The sequence below is a fragment of the Vicugna pacos genome, chromosome 32, assembly GCF_048564905.1.
Source record: "Vicugna pacos chromosome 32, VicPac4, whole genome shotgun sequence".
In the NCBI taxonomy this organism is placed as follows: Eukaryota; Metazoa; Chordata; class Mammalia; order Artiodactyla; family Camelidae; genus Vicugna; species Vicugna pacos.
Window position 1 is genome coordinate 15849761 of NC_133018.1, and position 27485 is coordinate 15877245.

Genomic DNA, 27485 nt, shown 5'->3' on the forward strand with positions numbered 1-27485 from the left:
ATGATGTTAGTCATCCACTAACACCTTTCAGCTACCTTTCAAATATCTCAAAGAAATGTAATGAGATTCCAGGGCTTAAATCTAACTCTACAACCACAAAGTTAGAGCTAGAAGGATCCTTGCTAATCCAACAGTTCAGCTATTCGCTTGATGGATAAAGAAACAGACCGAGAGGTAAAGTGAGTTGCCCAAGGCCACACAGCTGGTTAAGGGAGAGCCAGGGCCAACCTAAAGTCGACCAATCTCTTCCTGGGGCTCTTCCCCTACACCAGACAATTTCTGGACCCAAATTCCCAAAGCAGAACCAATCTGCTAACCTCTAAACAAAACCCAGTTAAAAAAAAAAAAAAAGTAGAAATCTATTAAAATTATAGCTAAACCCATATTTTCTTAATACCTAAACTGCTAATATCAGAACATTTCATAATGAAACAAGTATTTCATTTGGATGATGTCATGGATTTGAATCTAGAAAAGTTTATTTTAAAGGTTTATTTTATATTACACTTATTTTTAAAGTATCAAGCAGAACTAGCTCAAGCTAAAGAGACTAGATTAAATCAAGAATCAGCTATCTAGGCTTACTATATGGCCCAGTAATTCCACTCCTGGGCATATATCCAGAAGGAACCCTACTTCAAAAAGACACCTGCACCCCAATGTTCACAGCAGCACTATCTACAATAGCCAAGACATGGAAACAGCCTAAATGTCCATCGACAGATGACTGGATAAAGATGTGGTATATTTATACAATGGAATACTATTCAGCCATAAAATGACAACAAAACACCATTTGCAGCAACATGAATGTCCCTGGAGAATGTCATTCTAAGTGAAGTAAGCCAGAAAGAGAAAGAAAAATACCATATGAGATCGCTCATATGTGGAATCTAACAAAAAAAAAAAAAAAGAAAGCAAAGAAAAAGACAAATGAACATAAATACAAAACAGAAACAGACTCATAGACATAGAATACAAACTTGTGTTTGCCAGGGGGAAGGGTGGCAGGAAGGGACAGACTGGGAGTTCGAAATTTGTAGATACTGACAGGCATACGTAGAATAGATAAACAAGATTAAACTGTATAGCACAGGGAAATATATACAAGATCTTGTGGTAGCTCACAGCAAAAAAGTATGAGACAATGAATATATATATGTTCATGTATAACTGAAAAATTGTGTTCCACCCTAGAAATTGACACAACATTGTAAACTGACTATAACTCAGTAAAATAAAAAAAAAAAAAAGATTTGGGTATCTAGAACTCAATCTAAAATCAAGACTGATCAATGCAGCCAAAACTGCACACAGACACACAAGTACAGACACTGTATAGAAGGAGGTCCCCTCTCTAGGGACAGCTCTGGAATCTCTTAGACATTTCTTTAAACATAGCTCATCATAGTTTAAACTATCTTTTAAGTGAAATATGAGCCCATTTCAGACACAGAAATCAAAAGCCGAGTTTTACCTTGGACACCAAGCTCCCACATAGATCTGGGAGTCTCCCCTGGCTGCGCCTGGGAAGGAGGTGGATGCCCACACCCAAATGGCAGGTTTGCTAGCACTGAAGTGAGGGTGGTGCTTTTCTATAGGTCCAGTGTAAAGATTATATAATTTACACCTTATAAATCAGTCTGATCACAATCATTTCTCCGTGATTTCAGAAAACAGAGTGACAGGTTCTGGATGTGGGCCCTCTCTGAATAAAGCTTTGTACTCTGACAGTCTGATGAGGGGGAGAAGCCAGAATCTGTTGTGAAGACTGGGCTCTGATGTTGGGCTTTATGGATGGCTAAGCCAGAGACTCAGGAGGAAATGATGCAAAATAAACTGGACCAAAAGGGAAAGCCCGGAACAGCGATGACACCCTGAGGACTCGGTCAACTCTGCAGGGGAGGCATCTCACCTCGGAAGCACACCAACATGCACTGCAGGTAGGCGTGCCTCACTGCAGAGGTGGAGGTTTTAAGGCTGAAGGCTTTCTTGAACCATTCAGTGAGCTTCTTGGGCACTTCCGTGGCGAAGCGGTTACACCAGAGAGCCAGAACAGAGACAGCGTGCACCAAGGTGCCTTCGTGAACTAGGGCAAGAAGCAACAAGTCCAGTCAGTCCGACATCTTAGACCCATGTCCCATCACTGCCAGGTGCACACGAAAGCAAGCAGGAGTAAAGGGAGAGGAAACAGTGATGGCTCAGGGGAGAGGAAGCAGGGCCTTGGGAAGGGGTTCACGGAAGGCTCTGAGCGTGAAAACCAGGGTCAGGAATGGGACCAGGCTGCACCCTCACCACGTTGCACAGAATTACCTTCTTGCTGGAGGAATGGGATGAACAGCTCAGCCACGGTCCCATTCAGGACTTGACTGGAAGGCCCGGACACCACGTGATGACTGACACTCCCGATCCCTAAAAGGCAAGGGATTCCCAGCTCAGCACCTCGTCAGCACAAAGCCACCAACATGCCAGTCTCCCTGCTGCTGCCCACACCCCCGGCAGCCGTGCCTCTCTTCTGGCCATCAATGACCCTCCCTCAATCCCTTCTCCAGACGTCCTGCCTTTTACAGAAGCCAGGCTGGGATGTCCAAGATTGTCAGAGGTGTCAAGATCCAACAGACTCAACTTACCAAACAGTCTCGTTATACCTCCTCCACTACACTTCCTACCCCCGGGGAAAAATTCTGTACCTGAGAGGACGCTGATCTTCTGGGCTACGACAGTTAGTTTTCCCTCTGTGCCTGAGACGACAGACAGCAAAGATTTAAAATTCACATCTGCCACTTTTCCCAAGGGGGTGAATAATGTAGTCATGTGTGACATCAAGATACGGTGTCTGATTCCACAAGCAGCCTCTCTATTTTGAAGCTGGGCTTAAAAATCATTTACTGGGTTTTTTTTTTAACCCCTGACCAAAAAAGTATGTTCCTACAGAAAATTTAACAAACAGAAAAAATATAAAGGACAACATCTAAAAATCACTCCTGTTCCCACTACTCAAAAATATTATTACCATTTTGGTGTATTTCCCTCTAATTTTTCCCCTATACATACAGTAGTGTTTATACTGAAAAATAGTCGAGACCACCTGGTCCACGCTGCCCTGCACAATCTCCTGGTCACTGCACATGTTCACAGTTTTTTGACACAAGCAGACTTGGAGCATTGAGGCCCCAGCAGATCTGGTGCCCAGGGAAAGCCAGGGGCCCCACCTCAGCCCGGAGAGGCTTGCTCACCTCCGAGGATAGCAAATAGGTGCCTGGCCAGGGCTTCCATGGCCGAGGAGTCGCTGCACTGGCGGGCCAGGTTCCGCAGCGCCAGCACAGCTTCGTCCATCAGGCGGGGACTGTTGGACTTCAGCTGACCTGGACGGGAGAGCCGCTGCTCAGAAGCTGCTGAGAGCTGAGTAACCAGGCTCTCAGCTTTGTCTTTTCCTGTTCCCAGCTCCTCAATCCTAGCTCTGTGTTCTCATGATAAAGGATCTCAGGCAAGAAACTACATGATTATAGTTTATTTCTAAACTGAGTGGTCTCCTACCTGCTTTTCAACAATAATTGGGATGAGTACAATCAAAACCCAGGGCGCAGGTCCAGAGGCTGGAGAGGGGTCGGGACACTCACCAGCCAGTCCTTTGACGATGTCCAGGGCATACTGGCTGAGATCAAGAGTCACTGATGCCAACAGACTGGAGATAGCTGAGGGGGACAGAAAGCACATGCCTTGTCGGCCTCAGGTATAAATGCTTGTTTCTGCCCGACTCCCCAGCCAATGCTTAGGCCGGCTGTCTAGCCACACGGAACATGACCACTCTTCATCTCTATATGGTCACGTGGTGGTCACACCTTTGTCCCACAGTCCTGCTGTAAAGCTATATACTGCCCCAACCTCATCAGCAAAAACTCGCCCCTCCCACGTTCCACCTACACCTTTTACCAAGATAGAGACTCAGCTCTCGTATCTGATGGCTTCGAATGTCACCTCCACACCAAGGTCAAACTGTCCAGAGCAGAGGTTCTTAACCTGAATGGTTTCCAGAAGGTTCCTGGACCTCTAAAACTATATGTAGTATTTTAAGCTGGTATACTTTTGTGCATTCTTTTAGAAAGAGAGCCCATGACTTTCAACATATTCTCAACAGGGTCCTTGATCGCTCTCCCAAGGTCCCAACGAGGCAAACAGTGAATATATCCCTCAACCCGACCCTGAACATTCTCTGCTGCCAAGGAGCCAAATTATCAGGCAACTTCGTCTCCCTCCCACTGCCCTGTTTGGCAGCAACTTACTTTCAATAACGTTCTCTGGACTCCTCAGTAAGGACTTCTGTATAATGGGCAGCATCAGATCCTTAAACTCCGAGTGGGACATGTACCGGAGCAGAGGGGCACAGTTATCCTACAAAGAGAAAGAAGTCAGGCACCAGCCCTTGCAGGAACAGACTGAGAATAAAGGATGGTTCTGAGTCACAGAATTTCAGACAGGATCCAGCTTGTCCAGGTGAGTAAGGGCCACCACTCACTCACCAGTAGGTACTTCTGAGGCTTCACTTTGCTCATCAGGATGTTCTTCATGTAAAAATCCAGCAGGGCACTCTAGAGGACACAGAGCCCTGGTCAGACCTTGACATCCTGAGGTGTCTAAGGGACCCCTCCTGTGGGAGCACTCCTAAAGAACACCAATCAGGGCCCCAGATGCCATGGCGTCAAGCACGGAAGGCCAGTGGTCATGCTATTCCTCATCTAAAAACCTTCCACAGCTTCCCATGGCTTCCGGGATCAAGTCCAAGTCCTTGGCATGGCTCACAGGCCTGCCTACTACCTGCTCTCACCCACACGCCCTCCTCTACCTTCCTGCCTGCACGCTGCTTTCTCTGCCCCAGATGCCCTTCCTCGCCTCTTGACCTTTCTTTAAAAGGTCACCCGTTTCTTTAATAGGTCACGCCTATTCACCCATTAAATCCCCTCATGAGAGATGTTTTCCCTGACCCACCGCCTAAGTCAGGTCCCTGCCACAGAGCACCCCAGCCTCTTGAGCTTTTCCTTTGTAGCGCATCTCACAGAGACAATCAGACGACGATCTGTCTAATGGCAGCCTTCGCGGACTCAGTCCCGCCCGGGCAGGGACCACAGCTCCCCTGTTCACTGGCACGTCCCCGACACCTGGCACAGAGCTTGGCACCAGCCAGCTACTCAGTGGTGGGTAAATAAATGACTACATAACCAGGCAAGTCACTGTCTCAGTAACTATGCCAAGATTCACTCCAAGCCAGAACTGGAGGGAAACTTTCCAGCTCCTCATATTTCATATATCACTGTGAAAGGCCAGGGTCTCAGGTGAGAAACCAACAAACTTCAGATGAGGCCGGCAGCTGGGGCAGCAGGGCAAAACAAGGCAAAACAAATTCCCTGTCCTTCCCTCCAGTCCGTCCACCTGCCTTGTGCCGGTTGACCACGTCCATCTCCTTGTGGCTCGTGCAGAACTGCACCAGCAGCCCCAGCATGGCTGCATAGTTCTGGGTGGGTTCTAGACTAAGAATGGCTGACAAGTACTGTTCCACCAGCCCGGGATTCTGAAGAGGAACAGATAAAGCAGGTGTATCAGAAAGCAGTGAGGGTGGCGTGGAAGACGCAATGCCCGCCACCCCCTGCTACCTCCTCTCACCTCCTTCCACAGCTTGGTGAGCTTCTTCACAGCACTGGCCACAGCGTGCTTGTGGGAGCCGCCCAGCACCTCCACCAGGAGTAGGCACTGCACCTCCACCTGCCAGGACAGGGAGCAGCTCAGGTCCGGATGTAAAACGGAAGCAGAGGTCCCATGGCCCTCACAGCCTGCTTAAGACCTTCGACAGGCCCACCAGAACCCAAGGTCTCCACCAGGTCTTCCCACTCGACTCCAGACAGATCCCCTTCCCCCCACTTAGCCCTGTCCTGGAATTACATCTGTTCACAAAAACGCTTAGTTAATAAATATTTGCTGAGTACCTACTATGAGTCAGACAATGAAAACACATGGAGAACAAGACAGGCATGGTCCTTGCTTTCAATGCACCTTATAGTCCAGAGGGAGAAAAGGATACTAAACAAATAAACACACAGATGAATACATAATTGCAGCGAGGTAAGTGTCATGCGGGAAACAGACAAGCATTCTGTTTCACATAATTCTTCCTCTGCCTTGACTTTTCCTTCATTAATCCCACAAACACTGAACGCTAACTAAATGGCAGGCACTCTGCTAGGCACTGTGGATAAAGAAGTGAAGACGGATATGCTGATCCTGCTTGCAGGGAGCTCACTGTCCAAACCAGACTGAAGCTCATAATAGGTATTAATTAGAAAGCTTCACAGAGACCATCTGTGCCACAAATACCCAAGGTGAGCCGTGTGGACTGCCACCCTGAGAAAAAGGACATGAAGAATCTGCCAAATTTCATTGGCATGAGTATGAAGTGGCAGATATACAAGGTTATTTATGGCAACATTTTTTATAACAAAACACTGTAAGCAACGTAAATGCCTATCAATAGAGGACTAGTCATATATATTGTGGAACAGCCACTCAAAGGACAGGTAAACAGTCATCAAGAATGAGAAACTCTTTATACTACCCTGGGATAAATTCTAAACCAGGTTAAGAGGGGAAAAAAAGGTAAAAAAAAAAGTTTGCATGTATGCTATCATTTGTAAAAAAAAAAAACAAAACCTATTTAGCCACTTACACAGAGAATGTATCTGCCCACGTAAGGAACTAGTAACAGGGGAATCTAAGGAAGGGATGGGAAGTTAACTGGTATATCTTTCTATATCTACTGAATTTTTAACCTTTTTTAAAAAAATTATTAAAATAGCTTTTCAAGCTTGCTGGTGTCACATTCAAACCAATACTGCTGTTCCTTCTTCCTGGAATGTTCTAATCCTTCATCTGAGCATGGTTTGTTCTTTCACATCCTTCAGGTCTCTGGCTCAAATGGTACCTCCCCTGAAGGCCTTCCTCCCACCATCACCCTCCACCCACTCTCTCTATCCCTTCCACTTGCTTTTCTGCTGTGCGACTTTGCATCTTACCATTTATGTGTGGACCTGTCTGTTGCCCACCCTCTCCCCAGGACGGTAAGCTCCAGGAGAGCAAGGTCCTCTATCCTGATCCCTGCTTGAACCCCAGCACCCGGCACGTAGGAGGCCCTCAACAAACACTTAAGCAACTGAATGAACTACAACCCAAGCAGACGGTCAACATCAGCAACGAGCGAAGGAAATACCCAGATTCAAGAGACAGAAAAAAGACACCACGGTCTCAAGCTCCTGATGCATCTCGTCCCATAAACACAACACTCCAGGGCCGACCCTCCGGCTCACTAACCCACAAGCACACTGATTTACCCTGAATAACAGCTATCGGAATTCATCAGGGATACAACAAGGGAGCCCATGATGAACCATCTAACAAGGAGGTCTTTTGGTAGCAATGACACCCTCGCTCTAAAGCTGGGTTTCCAGCAGATGCACTGCCTGTGAGGGTTCAGTGTTCTTATCCTTCCATCAGTTGCTGGTGGCTGTTGCATGGGCATCCCCAGAAATGTGCAGGGTAAGCTCCCAAGGACGAGGCCATCAATACGCCTCACCAGCTGGCTGCTTCAGGTAGAGGTGCCGATGGTTTCCTAACGCTGCTCCTCTCTTACCAACACAGCCCTCTGCAAGTTTCTACAGCCTTTCCCACCGTTACTCAGCCCATCTTCGTGACAATTCTTTGAGGTGGATGGGTAGGTGGTACTTCTTCCCATTTTGCAGAAATGGGAAACAGGCTCATAAATCAGGTTCTTGGCCAAATCTCATGGCCAAGAATCAATTGCATACCAAGATCCTCAGACTCTTTTCTGCTTAACCATAAGACCATTCCTCTTGCCCTCCACTAAGCATATCCAGACATTCAAAAGGACTTCCCACCCTGGCCTCCTGGGCCATCTCTGGTTAGCAGGCATGCTGAAAGGCAAGGCAGGGAATGAGGGAGGAGCAGGCACAGAATGAGGGGAGAGAATTTAAAGATCAAAGCACAAGGCAAGAGTTCCACTTCATTAGCCAGAAAAAAACAAAATGAATTCATTATGGTATTTTCTGGTTTCCTTGTTTTCGGCCGTCTCCCCAACTCTGGCCCATACATCTTCCACACAGGCCATGAAGGCAGGGACCACATTTCTCTTGCTCATCCCAGGGCCTGGCACCAAGCCTGACACGGAAAAGCTCAAAGATCTTTGATCAATAGATGAATGTTTTTATGCTTCAATCACGCCCATCTACCAAAGTCACACACCTCAGGATAACTCAAAGTGCCTGGTCACCCTGCACCGAGAGAAGGACTGGCCAGAGACGGTGCTTAAATATAGCCCAGCTCTGTGCAGAGAGCTGACCGGCATGACTCCAAAGACCCGGGGAACCTACCAGTTTGTTCCAGATGTCTCCTTGCCGCTTGGCTCTTGAGGAAAAGACAATGCGCACCAGTAGACAGGTCCAGGACAGGGCCAGCAAGGCGGCCGAGCCACTGCTCTTACTGAGAAGGGAGGGGAGGGGAGGGATGAGTTCAGAGCTGCAGCCTCCATCTTGAGGACACATGCTCACTGCAAGGCCCAGTCTGGTATGTAGGACCCTGCACTGACCTACAACTGGGCAGAACTGGAAACCTGTTCCCACACATCATCTGGGACAATTCAGGACAAGGAGTACAGGCCCGGTCAGCCAAACGCCCATCTGTTAGCACTCACAACTATAAAAACCAAAGGATGGTTTCCCCCATTCAGCGCCTGGTGGGCATTTGGTTTCTCCTTAAAATGGCCTTGCTTCCACTGATCTCCCAACCCTGATCCTTAGGAAAGTGGTCTCTCCACTGAGCCTGACATCTGGCTTCTCCCACCCCATTCAGAAGGCAGACTGCCGGCACCACTCAGAGTTGCAAAGGGGAAAGAGATAGGCATGTTCACACCTGCTCAACACAGCTCATCCGCACCAGCTTTTCCCAAGTAGGACTCCACCAACCCCAAGTGGGCCACCACCTTTACCTCTTACCTGGGGACACCTGCTTTGGAGCCAATGCCTGAAGACTGCAGAGAGTGCAGAAGGTTCTTAGCAGTGGCTTCTGGCTGGGCCTCAGCCAACTGCTGGATGGCTGCCTGCAGGGCCCTGCGCGAGGCTGCATCTCTAGGGCAAGGAATGAAGGGGAAGGTGAGTATGTGGACTCGGGGCAGGAGCAGGGAGCTCAGGCCAAGTGCCAGTCTTTCTCAGGAAAATCAGACTGTACTCTTTTCCAGTGGGTTGCAGACGACAGGGTTAGGAAGTAACTGGAGAAATCTATCTCATCCTAGAGTTCTGGAAGCAGCTAATAAGAGCAGATGAAACATTAATGCTGCAAGGGCAACATCTACAAACTAGACCAAGTGCTTTTACATGCATGACTGACGACAGACTGAGAACTGGGAGCAGCAGGCACTGTTCCAGGAACTTGATACTGACTAATAACCGCTTATGAGATAGTTAATGACATCATCCCTATTCTGCAGACGAATAAACTGAGGCACAGAGAGGTTAAGTAACTTGCCTAGGACCCAGGCAGTCTGGCTCCACAGCCTGGGCTCTAACCACTACCCTTTACCACCTCTCTGCACAAAGTGCTCCAGACACTGGGCCTTTGGCTGGGACTCACCTGTACCGATGCAGGGTCAAACAGAATAACTTGCAGAGCCCTTTCACTGCTCCCTCCGGCAGATCTAAAACCAAAGGTTACACAGAGATTAGTGAATAAAAGCTACTTCCTAGGCATCTGCTTGAGCCAGGCATTCTGTTGACAGGATCTCTGGCCGCTGGACACTCCCCACATGTCTGAGATAGAACAGGAAGACGCAATGACAAAACAGGACTGTAGAGAAGCAGCTGGTACAGGACATTTGTTAAATGAATGAAACAGAGGCCTCTTCCTCAAGACTTAACATGCTGTCGAGTGAAGGTGCTAGATGACTGGAACTCGCCTGCTTCTTGATCTGGGCACCGGTTACATGGCTGTGCACAGGCTGCGAACGATTCAGTGAGCTGCTCACTTATGGTATGTGCACCTCCCCTTATGTACGATCTAATAAATGGTTTTAAAACATAGGACAAAAATGAGAGTACTAGGAGGGGTCAAAAGAGGGAAGAACACCTACAGGGGCATGGTGCCGAGGGTTTAAGGACACAGAAGCTCGGCCTAATAGATGAGACAGCTGTGGGAAAATGGAAAGAGAAGAGCACGTGTGCTGAATGGCGGTAACTACATGAGCAAAAGTGCGGGGATGCGAGTGCACAATGCCTATTCAGGACCCATGAGGAGGAGAGGTAACATCCAGCACTTAATCAGTGCTCACAAGGCACGAGATGTTGCTGCTCTCAGCATTTCACACACATTAACCCAAGTCCTACCAGGTGGGTACTGTGGTTGAGCCCCTTTTTAAGACGAAGAAACCAAAGCAGAAGAAACCAAGCAGGCAGGCCGAGTGAAAGAGAACTGCGGTGGAACGACAGTGATTCGTAATGGAGCGAACCTGTGCTGGGTTCGCCCGCCAGCCCAGAGCCCGCAGATGGAGGGAGGAGGGTCTGACGGGAGGGATGCACTCTGAGTGTCAGACAGACCAGCACGGGCGGCGCCAGGAGCAGGAGGCCCACGAAGGACTCACACATGGCCTCACGCTTCAGACACCCGAATGATGGAGGGATCTCAGTAACTGAGACGGCGCCAGGAGACAGTGGCCAAGGTAACAAGAACAGCTAAGAGACACTGGGAGCGCAGCCAGGCGCTGTGCCGAGTGGTCCCTCCATGTTCTCATTCACTCCTCCCGCTCGCCCTCTCCACGCTCAAAGCAAGGTGACAGGCTCGGACGGTGGAGAAACCTGAACCAGGTCCCGCGGCCCATGTGGCAGAGCCATGGCTAGAACGCAGAGCCCTTCGCCTCTGACTGCACCACAGGCCCATGACTGGAAGGATCAGGCACAGCATACACCGCATCTGTGAGCCTCGGGCTTCGCGTGCTGGGAGCCAGGACTGAGGACAGCAGCAGAGCCGCGGAGGCCTCAGGGCCAGGCTGGGCTGAGCCCAGCTGACCACCTGCATCCAGGGCTCGACAGCTCTGAGAAGCCCTCAGCTCCTCGGCCTAGCAGACAACATCTCACCCCACCTTGGACGGACCCACCTGGCAACACGCTGCCCTAACAAAGAAAAGGCCAGAATAATTATCACCATGTGAAGGCTCCTCCTTAGACTCAGAAAATTAGAAAATTGAGAACGAACAATTTCATTAACTTCCTCCAATAATTCAAAGAACTTGAGGAACTTGGATGTTCTTCCAAGCACATCAAAGGCTACTAAACATTTTACAAATATAATTCACCCTGAATTGCACAATTTCAAGGTGACTGAAGAGTAAAATCACCCTGAAAAGGCCCTGAGTAGTTCATAAACTTCACCCACACACATTGATCCCCTTACTCCGTAAATGGGGAAAGGGTAGCACTCAGCAGTTACTGAGCAGGGAGTCCGTCACTATGGTTCAGTCTGCACAGCCAGCATCTCGTCACGTGGTAACATTCCTACCTAGAACCCTGTTGAGAAGTGACCAGAAAGACTTTGGAAGGTGCCATAAAACTCATACACCAAAGCATTAATGCATAGGAGAATCTCTTAGAGGTGCACAAGCAGGGATTTACTTAATGTTCACACAACTTTAACAAGCTTGGGTATGTAACCAGGCAACAGTAGATCAGAAGCAGCAAATGAGAACGTGGGTGAGACACTGGTAGAACATAGGCTCTTTACTAATAAGAAGTGAGAGCTGACAGACAGGGAGGCCCAATTCTATGCCGCCACGACTCTCAAACTGCAGCCAACACAGGAATCACCCGGGGAGCTTGTTAAAACCCCAGATGTTGGGCTCCACTCCCAGGGTTTCTGAATCTGAATTCCTGGAGTGGAGCTGAGAACTTGTATCTCAAACAAGTTCTGTTTGAGATGCTGCTGCTGTTGGTCTAGGGACCACACTGTGAGAACCAATGCTGTATAGTAAAAACACACCAAAAGGAAATTCAGCAACTAATGAGGATTTGTTGGATGAAGGAAATAGTTTTATACATCCCCACAGGTCTGTCCCTTGGTCATGGTGTGGTACCAGGATAACCACATGTGCTCGGCAATTCCCAAAATGCGCTGCCCAGATCCTGAGCAGGTTTTTGGCAAAAAAAGAGGTTCAAGGAAAGCACTGGATTAAAATTTTACATCCCCCAAACTTATATGATATTGGAATCCTTTACAACCCAGTCACCTGTTACCACCTTGCTGACGTCCATGGAACACTGACTGGGAAAAATGATGTCCCAGGTCAGAAAGAAACTGTTTTCGCATCCAGTAAACTATTTAAAAAAGACTGTTGGTATCTTTTAGCACTATTTCCAGTCAAAATAGTTAAAACTGTGAAAAGGCTCAGCACCTAGAAAGATAATCTTTCTGCCAACCCAACTGTTTGAATGCACACTGTAACATGCAAATACAGAAAGCAAAGACAGAAGTTGCTGTGAGGGGACAAGAAGGTCATGGTTCTAAACAGAGACCCCAATTTAATTTGAAATGAAATTGTCTCTAGGCCACGGGGACAAAAAATAAATACCTTTTCCGGCAACACATTTCCCCAGTTCACTGAGGATTTCTCTCCGTTCCTTCACGCTGGCTGTTGTCACCTTCCCTGCAAAACGCTTTAGTGTCTCAGAAACCTGTGAAGACCAAGCCCACAGAAAGAATTTCACCAGTCAGACTGCAATACAACAGGGGAGAGAGAGAGCACATGCTGGGGAAGAGGGGCACAGAATTCAGCGAAGCTCTCTTTAACCCAAGGTTTCTCAACCTCCACACTCCTGACATTTCGGGCCGGACACTTCTTTGCTGTGTGGGCTGTCTTCATACACTGCAGGGTTTTGAGCAGCGTTCCTGGCCTCTACCCACCGGACACCAGGAGCAGCACCCCATCCTCCTGCTGCAGTTGTGACAACCCCATTTGTTTCCAGACACTGTCAAACGTCTCCTGGGGGACAAACTCATCCCCAGTTGAGATGTACTGCTTTAACTCAATCAGGCAGCTAGTCTATACACCTCACTTAAGTTTGGACAAAAAGAGGCAAGGGAAAAGGCAAAAACCTCAGGACAGAAAATATCCTTTGAGAACTACGCAAAATCTAGGGAGGGCCGAGTATGTTCCTTTTATATTACCTCATGTAAACCTCCCGTAAGGAGGGGTATCCTGGCACATCATAAGCACAGTTGGCTACATGGTAAAAGGTTATGAAATTGAATCCCAGCCCTGCCTCCTGCCAGCTGTGGAAACTCAGTCAAATTATGTCACCTCCTTGGTCTTCCAGTTCCCCATCTGCACAATGCAGGTAACAGCACCTACTTCAGGACTGTTTTGGAGACGAAATGAGACAATTTGTATGTAGAGCATTTACTCCCATCCTGAACACAAAATCGGCTACTACTACTACTACCAGCAAGTCTTCGAAGTAGGCACCGTATCCCCATATTACAGGTGATGAAGAAACTGAGTCCCAGAGGGGAAGCCACTGCTCAGACTGGAGCTGAGAGCCGCAGCACCTGCATTTTTGAAACTAAACCTGAAACCAATAGGTCTGAAAACTGGTGCTAACAAGTCCTTAGCTTTCAACCACCATCCGTGTTACCACAACTGCATCCCCTGCATGGGAACATAACGGTAAGAGCCAGAAAGAGGGGAAGTCTGCAAATATTCCTGAAAATCTGCTCCTGAACAACATTCTACAGGCTACAAAGTGGGCAGGGCACGGACATAAGACCAAGTGACTAACACCCTGGTGCCACCACCTCTTCCTTTGGTGGGTATTTCATGGACAGGTTTTATTAGTAGAATAAGACGCAAGAGTGGTTCAGTGTTTACATTATATGCAAACAGCACTCAACTTCTGTTTAATAAACTATGTTTACTCTCCCGCACCACTTTTTTTTTTAACTAACCCTGGAGTTAAATAATTGACCATTCCCTCCTCACCTCAGTTTGCCTTGTTTTATCTGTTCTAATTATAATTCAATCCTGAACTTTCTGCCACATGTCTAAATCTCAGTACATTTAGGCAGATTGGGCATTCCACTAAATTCTACCTTCCAGAAGAGACCTCTCCCGGAGCTCTCTGATCAGCCCCAATTTGGCAGGTGATCTCCTACAGCTAGAATGAAGTTTATCACCCTGAAAATGCACTCTTTTTTGGGCTTAGGTGAAGCACATTCTCCATCTTGTGAAGTCCTTGCAACTGTGAAAATGTTCTGGCTTCATACCTGAAGTTTGTCTGGATATAGAATTTCAGGTTGAAATTTTCCTTCAGAATACCGAAGACTTTTCTCCACTGAGTTCTAGCTTTCAGTACTGTTGAGAACCCCAACACCATTCTGCTTTTTTTTTCCTTAACTGAAGTACAGTTAGTTACAACGTGTCAATTTCTGGTGTACAGCACAATGTCCTAGTCATGCATATACATACATATGCTCCATATATTTGTTTTCTTATTTTTTTCATTAAAGGTTATTACAAGATATCTAACATAGTTCCCTGTGCTATACAGAAGAAACTTTTTAAAATCTATTTTTATATATAGTGGCTAACATTTATAAATCTCAAACTCCCAAATTTATTCCTTCCCACCCCCTTTCCCTGGTAACCGTAAGACTGTTTACTATGTCTGCAAGTCTGTTTGCCATTCTGATTCTTGATCCTTTGTATAAAACCTGATATCCCCCCCGGAAACAACTAAGATCTCTTTTTGTCTAAGGTTCTAAAATCTCATGTTTATGTGCTTTACTGTGAGTCTGTTTTCATCCATTGTGTCAAGCATTTTTGATCTGAAAACATATCCTTCAGTTCGGGGAAAGTTTCTAAAATTATTTTGTGTGATGATTTCTTTGGACACTGGAACTCCTACATTTTTGTGTGATCCTGTTTTCCACTCTCTAGAGAGAAGACTTTCCGTCTTTTGCCAAGGTAGAGAAGACAGCTGGGGATGTGACTGCATTTGAACTGAGCCCTCCCCACTCACCCTGACTTCCAGAAGTTACCTGACACCACCAATCCCCATCTGTCTGAGATGCTGCAATGTAAATCAGGTCAGTTTCTCAGCTTTCCTAACTGTTGGCTTAGGATTCATTTCCTTTGGGTTTACCACTTATCCCTTTCTAGTTTCTGAAAGTTTTCTGCTGTTGTCTGCTCCCCACTCTCCCAATTCTTGTGAGATTATTTTCTTCAAACCCTTTACTAGTTCTAGTGAGGCTTGAGGAGATAGCAAAGATAGATGCATATATATAATCCAGCCTCTACCCAGAATTCCCACAGAACTGTCTTTTCATAACAATATTAAATTCCTGGCTATAGTTCCTCTCCCAAAGATGAAAGAGATTTTCAGGTTCAAGGCACTTCTTTTTTCCTTAATCAGAAAATGAATGTTACCCTATGGGGACGCTGTCAGAACAAAACTGAGGAAGAGCACACTAAGATCTTTCCAAATCATTTGTTGGTGATATCAGATGCAAACAGCTTTAAATTTCACAAGTGTCTCTAGAGTAGCACTGTCCAGTAGAACCTTCTGTGACAATGAAAATGTTCTTCTACACTTTACAATGCAGTAGTCACTAGCCACATACAGCTACTCGTGTACTGATATGTGGCTAGTACAGCTGAATAACTGAATTTTTAATTTTATTTAATTGTAACTAACTCAAATAGCCACTTGGCTATTAATTAATTGGCTGCCATACTAAACAACACAGCTCTAGAGTTTTTTCTTTTTTATTTGTTTTTATTTTCTTCTTGTCTTTTTTTAATGTTTCTAAAGAGACTTCTGTTGTTTTTTGGGGGGGGGTTGCATCTGAGTTTTAATGTTACACACTCAGCATTATTCTCCCAGCCCCTTTCAAAATACCCAACGATTAAGCTTTTCTTTCCAGGATTCACTATAACAAACTTCGAACAAATTACCAGCCTCATCCCTTGCACAGGAAACTCGAGATACACATCTTTTGAATGCTCAGGTTAAGGGGTCATTCTCTGGCCTCAGGGGCTCCATGTTAAAATCAATTAATCTCCTCACTCTGAATACCCAAGTGAGCCAAGCTGTTCTTTAAAGACCCATTTCTTTTTCTTATGATGTCTTTTCACCTGAAAACATTCACAGCTCCAAACAAAGCTACGTGGAGGAAAAGGGTTTTCCTAAGTCCTTCCCTGAACCATGAGGTCACAGGTGATAACACTCAGGGGTGACAGAGGACTCTTCCTGGATTGCGACAGTTCTTTTATCTAACGCTGGGCCTAATAACAACTATCAACGTACATGGACTCCTTACAACAACGCTACGCAAGTATTAGTTTAGCCCCATATTATGGATAAAAAGACTGAGATTTGGCGGGGTTAAACTTGCCCAGCGCCTTATATAAATTGACAAATTGGGGCTCAAACTCCGATGTGTATGACTTCAAAGTCTATATGCTCTAAGTCCCTGCACATTGTAGGTGCTCGAGAAATAATTTGTTGAATATAAAGATTAAGTAAGAGTTGGCGTTGGCCCGAGCTCACTGACAGAGAGCTTCGGAGAAATGCAGCAGAGACTCTGAAAAGGGAACTTCTGCAACTCCACGACCGGGGAGGGTCCGCCGGGCTCCAGCTGCCTGGGCCGACGCCAGAATCCCTGACTCCTCCAGCCCGCGGCCGGTCTGCGCCGCCCGGGGCCGGGGGCCGGCCCGGACTCGCGCCCATAAGGGACCGGCCCGAAGCGGTCCCCGGGCCGCTCCCTCCGCAGCCGCCGCCCCCGGGTCCCCTAAGCCAGCGGCACGAACGGCCCTGCCCGACAGCCGCGCTCCGCGCCCAGTCACTGGCCGTGTTGGCCTCGCAGCCGCTCTCCTCACCTGCGTGTCGGCCGCCATCCTGCCGGCGCTGACTCCGGAACCGCTTCCGGAACGCTTCCGGGTCAGAGCGCGGGCCCACGCGGCAGGGCGAGGCCAGGAGCCTGCTGTGCCCTGGAGCCTGCTGGGGCCCGAGGCCTGGCGCCCCCGGGCGGGACGGCGGCCGCGGCAGCCCAGGCTCCGAGGCGAGCAGCCGGACCCAGTGCCTGGGTCTGCGCCGGGGACTGGCAGGGCCCCCTCCCTAGAGCCCAGCCCTCGACCCCGGGGCCCCAGTGCCCTTCTTAGCCTGGCCTCGTGGGAGATGAGGGTCCCTGAGGGTTTGCAGTGCGGTGAGATCGCCCCGCAGCTCAGAACCACTGGTGCGCAGGTCCAGCCCAGACCCCACCCCCACCCCCTGCGCCTTGTGGTCCCCTCCTGAGCGAAACTCATTTTAGAGAAGTGGGCCTTAGATGTTTCCTAAAGCTTCCTCGATGGCAGGAACTGAACTCGGTGAAAGGGAGGCAGTGTCTTACCCTGTTAGTTTGTACCCCAGCGGTGGACAATGGGGATTTTAAAGCAGGGTAGGCTTGGCAGTCAAGGGAGGATTCTGGAACTGAAGGAGCCTGCCCAGGGACAGCTATTTGAGCCAAGGCCACGGGGTGGAAGGCCGAGGGGAGTGGTCTTCATGGTTCAGTTGTTAGAATTTTGTGTGCAGACTTGCCAACTCTCTTAAGGTTTGAAGAATACGGCCTGCAGAGCTCAGTTGTTGACCCCAACAATGGCTTTCAAACGTTTGAGACCTAGCTACAAGTACATGTATATCATGACCCAGTCCTGGTAAGTAAAATATAAAATCCACAACACCTACCTGTTCAGCATCCATAAGTGTCACCCGTTTTATCTCCTTAAGTGTCACCACCTACTTATGAATTGGATCATTACCCAGCTTGAAAAACCCTTACAGCATTCATCAAGTGTTTATCTCAACTGACACTAAGCCTACTCAGTATCTTGGAGGGACCCAGGCTAGTGGCCTGATGATCACCGCAACAATTCTAGTTTAATAAAAATACAGTTAAAGCTGGGTCTAGAAAAAGTATAGAAGTAGATAGAGCACACCCAAATGCCAACTCCAAGCAAAGGCCTGATTTTACCATGGCCTTAGCTTCTAGCATATAGTACCATGAACCTCAAAATGCACAAAACAAAGGGCCCAGAGATTTTTGAGAGAAATTAAGCCTTTATTTCCTTGTTTCACAAATAAACCTGGCCATTTTGGCTGCTTTTGGTGATTAGTCAAAGAGACCAAATCCCATATCCTCGTCCGACTCCTCTGACTCTTCCTTTGCTTCAACCTTGGCTGGGGCGGCGGCGGCGGCGGCAGGAGCAGCAGTGGTGGCGGCAGCCACGGGGGCAGCAGCCACAAATGCAGATGGATCAGCCAAGAAGGCCTTGATCTGAAGCAAGGGGGAAAGTTCATGGTCAAAATAACTTTCTATAAGCCCTATGACCCACAACCCTTCAGCCTTTGTGGAGCTCTTAGTTTTCTAACAGCCAACTTCCATGGAAGTGACCGGGCAGGACAGCTTAGGTGTAGCCTGGTGAGCTTAGGCCCAGCTCTTACCCATTAACTAACCCCTCTTTAGGTCTCCTGTAATTTCTAAAGTCCAAGACACACCTCCTCTGCCCACTACACCCAACCTCTTAAGTATACAGTTGGCCCTCTGCATCCGTGGGTTCCACATTTGCAGATTCAACCAACTGAGGATGGAAATTTGGAAAAAAAGAGAAAAATTCCACAAAGTTCCAAAAAGCAAAGCTTGAATTTGCTGCACAAGTGCAGCTATTTACATAGCATCTGCATTGTTTTTTTTCCCAATGCAAATGTCTTGCTGATTATAAAATTAAAGGGCAAACATATTTTAGACAATAAAACATGTTCAGTAATACTATTACTCCTCCTCCACATAGCACTTACATTGTTTTTACAACTATTTACATAGTATTTACAGTAAGTATTGTCTAGACTTACTTGAGCCCTGACTTTGGTATGGGGGAGGGTTGTGTGACCCTGGAAGCAATCCCTCTCGGGTAGCAAGGGACAACTATATTCCTAAAAATATCTGCTACGTTAAAAAGCACTAACTCAGCAGGCTGCTATTTATCCTCCTGCCAACTATCAGGTCTGCTCTAATCCTGGTGGATTCTTTTTACCTTTTCAGCAAGTGGGAAGGTGTAATCAGTCTCCACAGACAAAGCCAGGACCCGCTTGTACCCATTGATGATAGAATGGGGCACGGATGCCACAGTTGGGTAACCAATCTGCAGACACACGCTGGCAACGTTGCGAACACCCTGTGGAAGGAGGGGGGGAATATCACATTTTAGGTGAGACGTCTTAGAGACGATGAAGTCCAAGCAAAGCTCAGCAGCATGCAAGACTTCCTAGGTTAGCATCTTAGTCACACAGGACACTTCAACTCACACCAAATGCTTCTGGCAGGAAAAGACACAGTAATTTGTAAATCCTTTTTATCCTTATTCTTAACATGTGCATTCCCTATACCATAATGGTTGCATTTACTTCAAAAGCCACTGTTTTGTGAAAATAAACGTGACTACTACATTCCAAGAGAGAAAAACATTAAATTAATTCCACATATAAATTTCACCCACTAGTAAGATTTCCAAAAAGTAACTGGAGTTAAGAGTATATACAATTGCAATGCTTCATTTGTCTAAGAAAAATGGATTTAAATCTTCTATTACGTTTTTGTTAATTAGAAGATTTTCCAGTTCCTGGAAAAGAGTCCATCCTCCCAAGATAGGGTATTTGGCAACATTTATGTATTAACTATCCTCATTTTCCTTTCTCCTTCAACTCATTGACACATTCAAAACCTCATGTTTTATTGTTGGCCCTGGAATAGCCCTTACTATGTGCCCAGCTCTGTCCTAAGGCTTTTCACCCATTAATTCATTAAATCTTTCAAAAGTCTTATATTGTTTCTGCCATTTTACCGATAGGAAAACTGAAATAGATTAAACAACTGTCCTTAGTTACTACACTGCTAGTCAGATACATGGGCAAAATTCAGTCTGAAGTAGACATGCTCTCAACTATCCATGTAAGGAGGGCCTGGAATAGGCAGCCATGTACCTCCAGGAAACGAGAATGCAGAGTCTCCTCTGTGATGTCAAGCACTTCAGGGTTGTAGATGCTGCCGTTGTCAAACACCTGCTGGATGATCAGCCCAAAGGAGAATGGGGAGATGTTCAGCATGTTCAGCAATGTGGCTTCGCTGGCTCCCACTTTGTCTCCAGTCTTGATCAGTTGCACGTCACTCTGAAAAACAAAGCAGTTGTCAGTTAACACCTGGACATCCAGCAGGTCCACGGCAGCGAAGCCTCCACCCCTCACCTGGCCACCTCTAGTTAAGACAGGTCTACTCACCAGGATTTCAATGGTGCCCCTGGAGATTTTGGTGGTGATGCCCAAAGCCTGGAAGAAGGAGGTCTTCTCGGGCCCGAGACCAGTGTTCTGGGCGGGCACAGTGACCTCACACGGGGCTATGGCACCGGCACGGGCGGCAGCTGGCACCTGAACAAAATAAAGAATCCATGAGAAGTCTTTTCTCCAGAGACAACCTGAGAATGGTCAGCTTTGCTTTTAAGGAGCCAAAATTAATTGTAAGATCTCTCGGTGAACCTGATTCTCCCCTTACCTTATTGGCCAGCAGCATGTCCCTGATCTCAGTGAGGTCCTCCTTGGTGAACACAAAGCCCACGTTCCCCCGGATGTGTGGCAACAGTCTGCAGAGAGAAGTGTACGGGGAGATGGTCACCTTTCAGCACCACTCCTCTCCAGGAAGAGGGACAGGGACACTGAGAAGAGCGGATAAAGATGTCCAGGAGGATGAACTGACTTCTCCAGAGCTGGGTTGTTTTCCAGGTGCCCTCGGATGGCCTTGCGCATCATTGTGTTCTTGCCCATCAGCACCACAGCCTTCCCGCGGAGGGACATGCGGATCTGCTGCATCTGCTTGGAGCCCACGTTGTCTGCTCCCACAATGAAGCATTTTGGGTAATCATCCAGGAGTTGCTTCACAAACAAGCCAGAAACAAACAATGTTTCACAGGAAGAAAGAAGAAAAAGATCAAGACACCAAATTCCACAATTTCCACCTCACTCCCTTTCCTCTGTGCTTTTTGAAATAACTCAGAGATTGGAACAATCCCTGAGGTGTCACAGCGCCAGATTTGTCAAAGAATTGCTTGCTGAGTGTGAATGGTGAAAATTAAGTTTCTCCATTTAATCCCCAAAATTCAGATCTTACTTTCATTTTAACTTTTCCCAATTATGAGGCACGTTTTTGATTCCCTAAAATGACCATGTTAACAGGAAAAAAAAAAAACTACCTCAAGTAAAGCTACATTTACAGCAGGTCAAAATACAACATTAAAATACGAGAAAACGATGCTTGTAGAATCTAGGTTTCAGGTATATTAAGTCTGTGTATCTGAAAACCAAGATAAATGGGAAAGAATATAGTGTACTAAGCTCCACTACACAGCTTAAGACTGAAGAGCAGCATGACTTAATGGTCTGCTATTCTGGGCAGAGAAGACCCACATCAGGGCCATCCAAAAGAAAACATTCACTGAAAGTTTAATTTCTTGACTGATAGAACCTAAATATGCAAACAACTCGTGTCTTTATAATTAATCACTCCTTGCCTCAGACCTTCCCAATGACGGAGGCAGAGGAGTAAAAGCACGATGAGGGTTATTTGGAGGCCGACAGACTTGGCTGTGAATGCTGTCATCTTAGGAACCACTGAACCTACCTGAGCCTGATTATTTGCAACAAAGGGAGGGGGAAGGGCGCAGATCTCAGAAAGTTGTGTAGATTAAATGAGATTTGCCTAAAACGACCTGATTTGGTAGCGATCAGGCACTCAGCACATGGCAAGCTTGTCCCTATTAGTGCCCAGGGCCGAGGCGGTGGTGGGAGGTGGCCGGGACCCACCGCGCACTTACGATGATCTTTAGGAAGTAGTTGGACTTCCAGGTCGCCCTGTCTTCCCTGGGCATCACGGCGGTGCGTCAGGGATTGCCACGCAGGGTTTAAAGACGATGTCACTGAGGAGAGAGAGGGAGCTCAAGACACCCTGACACCCGTCCCCACGGCACGGCGGGCTCCAAACCCAAGGCCCACAGGAGCAGCCCACGTATCGGCGCCCGCCGGCTGGGCCCCAGGCTGCAGCTGCCGCCGGCACCGCCACCGGGTCCCCAGGCGGAGCAGGCCAGGACCCTGAGGTCCCAGAGAGCCCCCTAAAGAACCCCCGGAGATCCCCATCCTTCCCGCCGCCAGTCCCTGGTGAGACCAAACGGGACGAACGAACCTCACACGAGGACGCCTGGCGAGAGAAGGACCGCCGGTCAACGAGAATCTTTTATATGCGAACGAAGCGACCAATCAGAAGCCGCGGAAAGCGCCCTCGCCTACTGGCTGACGGCAACGTCTGTCTGAAGAAGCTGAACTGATACTGACAGCCATTGGATGGTGTAGCTGCCACTCCAACCAACAGGAAACTGCCTTTAAACAAGCTAGTTAAGGAAGGCGCTGCTGTGTGTTGGAGGCGGCTTTTTTAGAGCTGCCTCCCTCTGCTGGGCTGGAGCTGCCCTCGTGTAGGAGCTAGAGTTGGCAAGCTGAGGCCAGGTTTCCTTCTGTCATCTGGCCAAGTCGCAAACTAAAGAGAGTTACGTGGAGCTAAGAAATAATTACACATGCTTTAGAAACAGAATGGTCTTCTTGTCTCCTATACAGTTTTGTTCTTTCCCCTGTGGAAACAAAGGCATCCTTTAAAACCTAAGTCGGATCATTTCCTCATCTGCTCAGAATTCTTGAAAGGCTCCCCATTTCCCTCCAAATAAAAAGCCTAAAACTTAAACTGCCTACAAGGCTCTCCATGATCTGCCCCCCACCTTCACCCCTATAATCTCATCTCTTATTTGCCTGCCCATTCCCTTCCAGCCAGATGATGTTCCCACTTCAGGGCTCTTGTACTAGCTACTCCCTCTTTTCGGAAGGCTTCGTGCTGACATCCACAATTCCATCAAGTCTTGACTCAAATATCACCTGCTTGAAGCCTACCCTGCTTGCCCCATTCAAAATTACCCCCCAAACCACTCCACTTCCCCCCTTACTGTTCTGTCTTTTCCGTAGCACTTACACCTTATTACACACTGTATAATATGTTGCATTATCTCTCTCTGTAGAAATTTTTGCCTTGTGCCTGACACATTGTAGGCATATAATAAATATTTACTGAATGAATAGATGCAGGGTTTGCAGTCAGATAACCTGGATCCATGTTCTTGTTCTGCCACTTGCCATATCTGTCATCTTAGGAAATGATTTCACCCTGCTGACCCTCTGTTTCCCTTTCCTTATCTGTAAAGTGCAGATAATAGCATTCACATTCTCAAGTTGTTATGAGGATTACATGAGAAATGTGTTAAGACAACACAGTTCCTGGGATCACTAGACGTCAGCTTATTTTATATACCTTTTTTCAACACTCAGACAACTGTGCTATATCAGTAAATAAGATTTTAATGAATGAGCTTAGATTCTAGGGCAGAATGGGGGTTTCTCCCTAGCTCCACCCTTTTCGCTTGACCAAGTTAGAAATCTCAGCATTGTGCTTTCAAGCCTTCTAGTGTCTCCAGTGGTGAGCCTGTTTAGAGACCTGCTGGAGTCCATTACTGCTAAGATCTCTTTTTAGTGACAATCTGTTACTGCATGCTCAGCATTGTGCTAAGTACTTTGTGCACATTACCACTGTTAATCTTTACAACAATCCCCTGAGGAGGTACAGTATCGATAAAAAAAAATTCACAGAGGTTAAATAATTCACGTGAGTCTCTCAGCCAGTAAGCGATAGCTTCAGAACTGAAATCTAGGAGCAAGTTCAAAGCCCATGGGCATCACTCTGCTATACAGTCCCTTCCAAACCCTGAGGCTGTCTCCCGCCAAATGCACTTTTCTGAGTATGTACATACTCATGTAGTAACTTCCCAAGGACATCCTGGCTCTGATGATATAAATAGTCTGTAATTGTAGTACATCAATATAATGGAATACCATGAAGCCAGTAGAAAATGCTGCAGGTCTATATTTATTGACATGGGAGAATATTCACAAAGTGCAGCTGAGTTAAAAACAAAAAGACAAATGTACCACATTCATTTATATAAATAAATCTAACATGGCTGGAAAAATTATCTCTGGGTGAGGGGGTGAAGGTAATTTTCACCTCTGAGCTCACTGGGATATGGTCAGGGTTTAGACTTAAAAGTCAACATGCAGCCTTTGGAGGGTCATCCCAATAACAGGGAAACTGAAGCTACAAAGCTGTCCATGAAGATCTTGAGGCCCCAGGACTGGAGTTCTGGCTCTGAGAAGAGTGAGGAAGCATGCAAATATGGACATGAACACCAGGGGGCAGTTGAGACTCATCCTCAACTGTAAGGACAGCCACCTTGAACTGGGAAGGTTCTATGTCCAAGGTGTGGTGCACACGTGGCAGTGGTGGTGTCTGGTCAACCTAGGAACACAGGCAGAGACAAGCCCTGGGTTCACATCCTGTCTCTGCGCTCACTCAGAGGATTTCCTTGTGCGTATCAACTTCCTTTTTGAAATTTGCCCCATCAGTGAGCGTAAGGCCATCCACAGGCCCCTATGAGGATGCACTCAGCACACCCACGGGAAAGTGCAGAGGGCCAGGCCTGACCCACACAGGGAGCCAGGAGGACCTGTGACCACAGACATCCCTGTGGGGCAGGGATCCATTTCCAGGGCTTTTTGCTTCAAGTAAGAGAACTTCAATGATTTACCCTCAAACTGTGGTCCTTGTGAGTCTGGGGAGGGTTTAGTCTCTCTTCTAGAACTAAGCTGTTATCTTAGACCAGAAAGAAAAGGCACTACTAGCACAGGTGAAAATAATGGCAAACTTTATTGGCATAAATCACAGGAATTGAAATGGGGGAAAAGCTAGGTTATAAGTTTAAAGAGGAAAAAAAAAAGAAAAAAAATCAAATCATCAAATAACCACTGACTCAGAGGGTGGACCTCTGAAACCCCACGCCCTCTAGGGGAGGGGTCTGGGGCGGGTCACTGTAAACAGAGCGGTAAGGCCTGTGGGTGGAAGTGGAGACATCAGACCTGCGGGGGGTGGGGGGCTGGCTGACCTTCCCAGACCCTGGCTGCTCCCCAGCCCGCACCAAGGAGGGACCCTCTTCGGGACCACAGCACACTCAGCCTCTGCTGTATCTGGAACCTGAGCCCTGCCTGTTTCATCCTTGGGGGAGAGCACTCTGGGGCTTTCCTGCTGTCTCAGCAGGATCCTGTCTCTCTGCCCAGAGTCCTATCAGGCCCCCTTGCAACAACCTGGGCTCTTTCCCCCAGGCCTCCAGTCTCCAGGGAGGGCAGGAAATTTGGGGACATGATGTACCCAGTGGAATCAACAAGGCTAATGGTCAAAATCAGATACCAGCTTCCTGAGAAGGCAGAAGAAAGAGCTCCAGAGAAGCAGTGAGGAGGCTGAGAATGTTCTCTTTGTTGCCAGAAAGTTCACAAGGGAGTGGACACTCCTAATGGCTTACTTGGGAGACAGTGCCCCGAAAGTATACTTCCCCCTTCTCCTCTCTCAGGAACAAGATGGATGAGGTTCAGAATTTTGGGCCCCAAAGGGCAAGACACCCTTAAGGCCAGTTTCAGTGAAGAGTTTGCTGGCCTGGGCAGTAAGGAAGGGTTTTTTTTCCCGGAATACAGCAGTTTATAAAAACAGTCCTGGTGAGCTGTGAAGTTAAGGAAGGGGAGTCACAGAACTGCTCCCAGTTCACCTGCTCGTGCTAAGAAAAAATAAAATACAAATTGCTTCCCCGCCCCAAGCCCTCAGTACAAGGCAAACCCCATATACCACAGCCACCGTCACCCACAGGACCAGTGGCAGTGCACAGTGGGGAAGAGTACAAAAGGGAACATCTTTAAAATCTTCAAAATCATTTCTGTAGAGAGAAGTAAAAGCAACACAGACGATATGAATTCAAACCTCAGTGTAGAAATCTATCAAAGTCGGTACAGTGTCCAGGCACGGGGTGAAAGGCCCCGCCGCACGCCGTCCCCGGGGACGGAGGGAGTGACTATAAAACATTATTGCTGGAGAGAGGCCTTTCTCAGTAGAACCAGAGCAGGTATGGGGGTGGGGGCAGTCACCCAGGCCTGGAGAGGCTGGAAGGGCAGGAGCACAAGGAACCCTCCGTGGCCCCGGGCCCGCCCAGCCTTGGATGGATGGATGGGTGGATGCTGGCATTGTCTGGAGGGAGCTTAGTCCCCCAGTATTCTCAGAACAAGGAGAATTAGGTTGAGCGGGGAGGATACCGATGAAAAGGGGCCCCCATCTGACCCTGCCTGCCCTCCCCGCTGGCTCCACTGCCGAAACATGAGGAAGGGATGGCTCCAGTGTGGGGTGCTGGCCTGGCCAGGTGGGTTGGTGGGGACACACGCAGGGTGGGGTGGGGCCCTCCAGCCTCTGCCTCTAGGGAGGGTGAAGAGATGGCGGCCTGGGGAGAGCTGCAGGAGGAGGAGGGAGGCCCAGAGGCTCTGGCAGCGGGTGAGAAAAACAGGCGGGACCCCTCAGGGTCCTCGTGCCATCCTGCACCAGCCAAGGATGTGGTTCCAGTTTCGGTCGGATTTGCCCCTCCACCCCCGGGCCTCTGGGTCACAGTAGCAGTTGGGAGGCTGGGCCGGGGAGGGGAGGGCAGAGGAAGGGATGAGGGCGCCTAGCAGAAGAGCTTGAGGAAGCAGTTCTGACAGTAAGGCTTGTCGTTCTGCTCCTTGAAGGTGCCCTTATTGAGCTGCTTGAGGCAGAAGGCACAGACGAAGTGCTCTGGGTGGAACTTCTTGGCCATGGCGGTGATGCAGCGGCCCGTGATGGGCTTCTGGCAGCCGGAGCACAGCGAGCCTCGCCGCTCGTGGTAGTGCACCTCGCAGTAGGGCTGCCCGTCGTGCTCAAAGAAGCTGCCGTTGACGAAAGGCGTGAAGCACTCCTGGAGGCAGAAGAGGGGTGGGGTTGGGGGGCAGGGGGCTCAGGCTGGGGCAGCTCCGGGTCATGGGCAGGAGACAGCCAGGGTCATCCCACTTGAAACGGCTCCCACTCGCTAAGCATTCCCCACGCGCCAAGCGCTGTGCCCAGCGCTTACTGAGTTCTCCCAGGAATGATCCTGACTCGCCACAACGGCCTGGATTCAAACACAGGTAGGACTCCTGAGCACTTCAGCAGATGGCTGTAATGGTGTGCCCAGAAACCCTAAACCTGTGCTAAAAAAAGGGTTCCTCAGTCAAGCTCTGCATCATACGTTCCCATTTGGAGATCTCCATGCACTCTTAGGTATAAAAGGCTCTGAGGAAGGAGGGGAAGGTATAGTTCAGTGGTAGAGTGCAGGCTTAGCATGCACAAGGTCCTGG

At 48.1% G+C, this 27485-nt stretch overlaps 3 protein-coding genes across 6 annotated transcripts in view; all 3 read right to left on the reverse strand.

Moving 5' to 3' along the window:
• Positions 1-17048, reverse strand: part of GCN1 (GCN1 activator of EIF2AK4) — a 52489-nt gene extending 35441 nt beyond the window's left edge. The window contains exons 1-14 of the mRNA XM_072953616.1: positions 16976-17048; positions 12671-12773; positions 9688-9751; positions 9054-9185; positions 8433-8541; positions 5659-5757; positions 5432-5566; positions 4521-4589; positions 4284-4392; positions 3621-3695; positions 3237-3365; positions 2691-2741; positions 2314-2412; positions 1916-2089 (exon numbers count right to left, since the gene is read on the reverse strand). Coding sequence (XP_072809717.1) covers positions 1916-2089; positions 2314-2412; positions 2691-2741; positions 3237-3365; positions 3621-3695; positions 4284-4392; positions 4521-4589; positions 5432-5566; positions 5659-5757; positions 8433-8541; positions 9054-9185; positions 9688-9751; positions 12671-12773; positions 16976-16993 — 1366 coding nt within the window. The 5' untranslated portion in view covers positions 16994-17048. The remainder of the gene's footprint in view (positions 1-1915; positions 2090-2313; positions 2413-2690; positions 2742-3236; positions 3366-3620; positions 3696-4283; positions 4393-4520; positions 4590-5431; positions 5567-5658; positions 5758-8432; positions 8542-9053; positions 9186-9687; positions 9752-12670; positions 12774-16975) is intronic.
• A 1123-nt stretch (positions 17049-18171) lies between these two features.
• Positions 18172-22409, reverse strand: RPLP0 (ribosomal protein lateral stalk subunit P0). The gene is made up of 8 exons (XM_006204803.4): positions 22357-22409; positions 21992-22093; positions 20878-21053; positions 20677-20764; positions 20406-20552; positions 20112-20297; positions 19166-19306; positions 18172-18408 (listed from the first exon to the last, which is right to left on the reverse strand). The coding sequence occupies exons 2-8, from the start codon at positions 22043-22045 to the stop codon at positions 18244-18246; spliced, it is 957 nt and encodes a 318-aa protein (XP_006204865.1). The 5' UTR covers positions 22046-22093; positions 22357-22409; the 3' UTR covers positions 18172-18243.
• A 2544-nt stretch (positions 22410-24953) lies between these two features.
• PXN (paxillin) overlaps positions 24954-27485 on the reverse strand; it is a 42401-nt gene continuing 39869 nt past the window's right edge. For all 4 annotated transcript variants that reach the window (XM_031670032.2, XM_072952804.1, XM_072952805.1 and 1 more), the window contains one exon: positions 24954-27067. In XM_031670032.2, the coding sequence (XP_031525892.2) occupies positions 26801-27067 (267 nt within the window). In that variant the 3' untranslated portion in view covers positions 24954-26800. The remainder of the gene's footprint in view (positions 27068-27485) is intronic.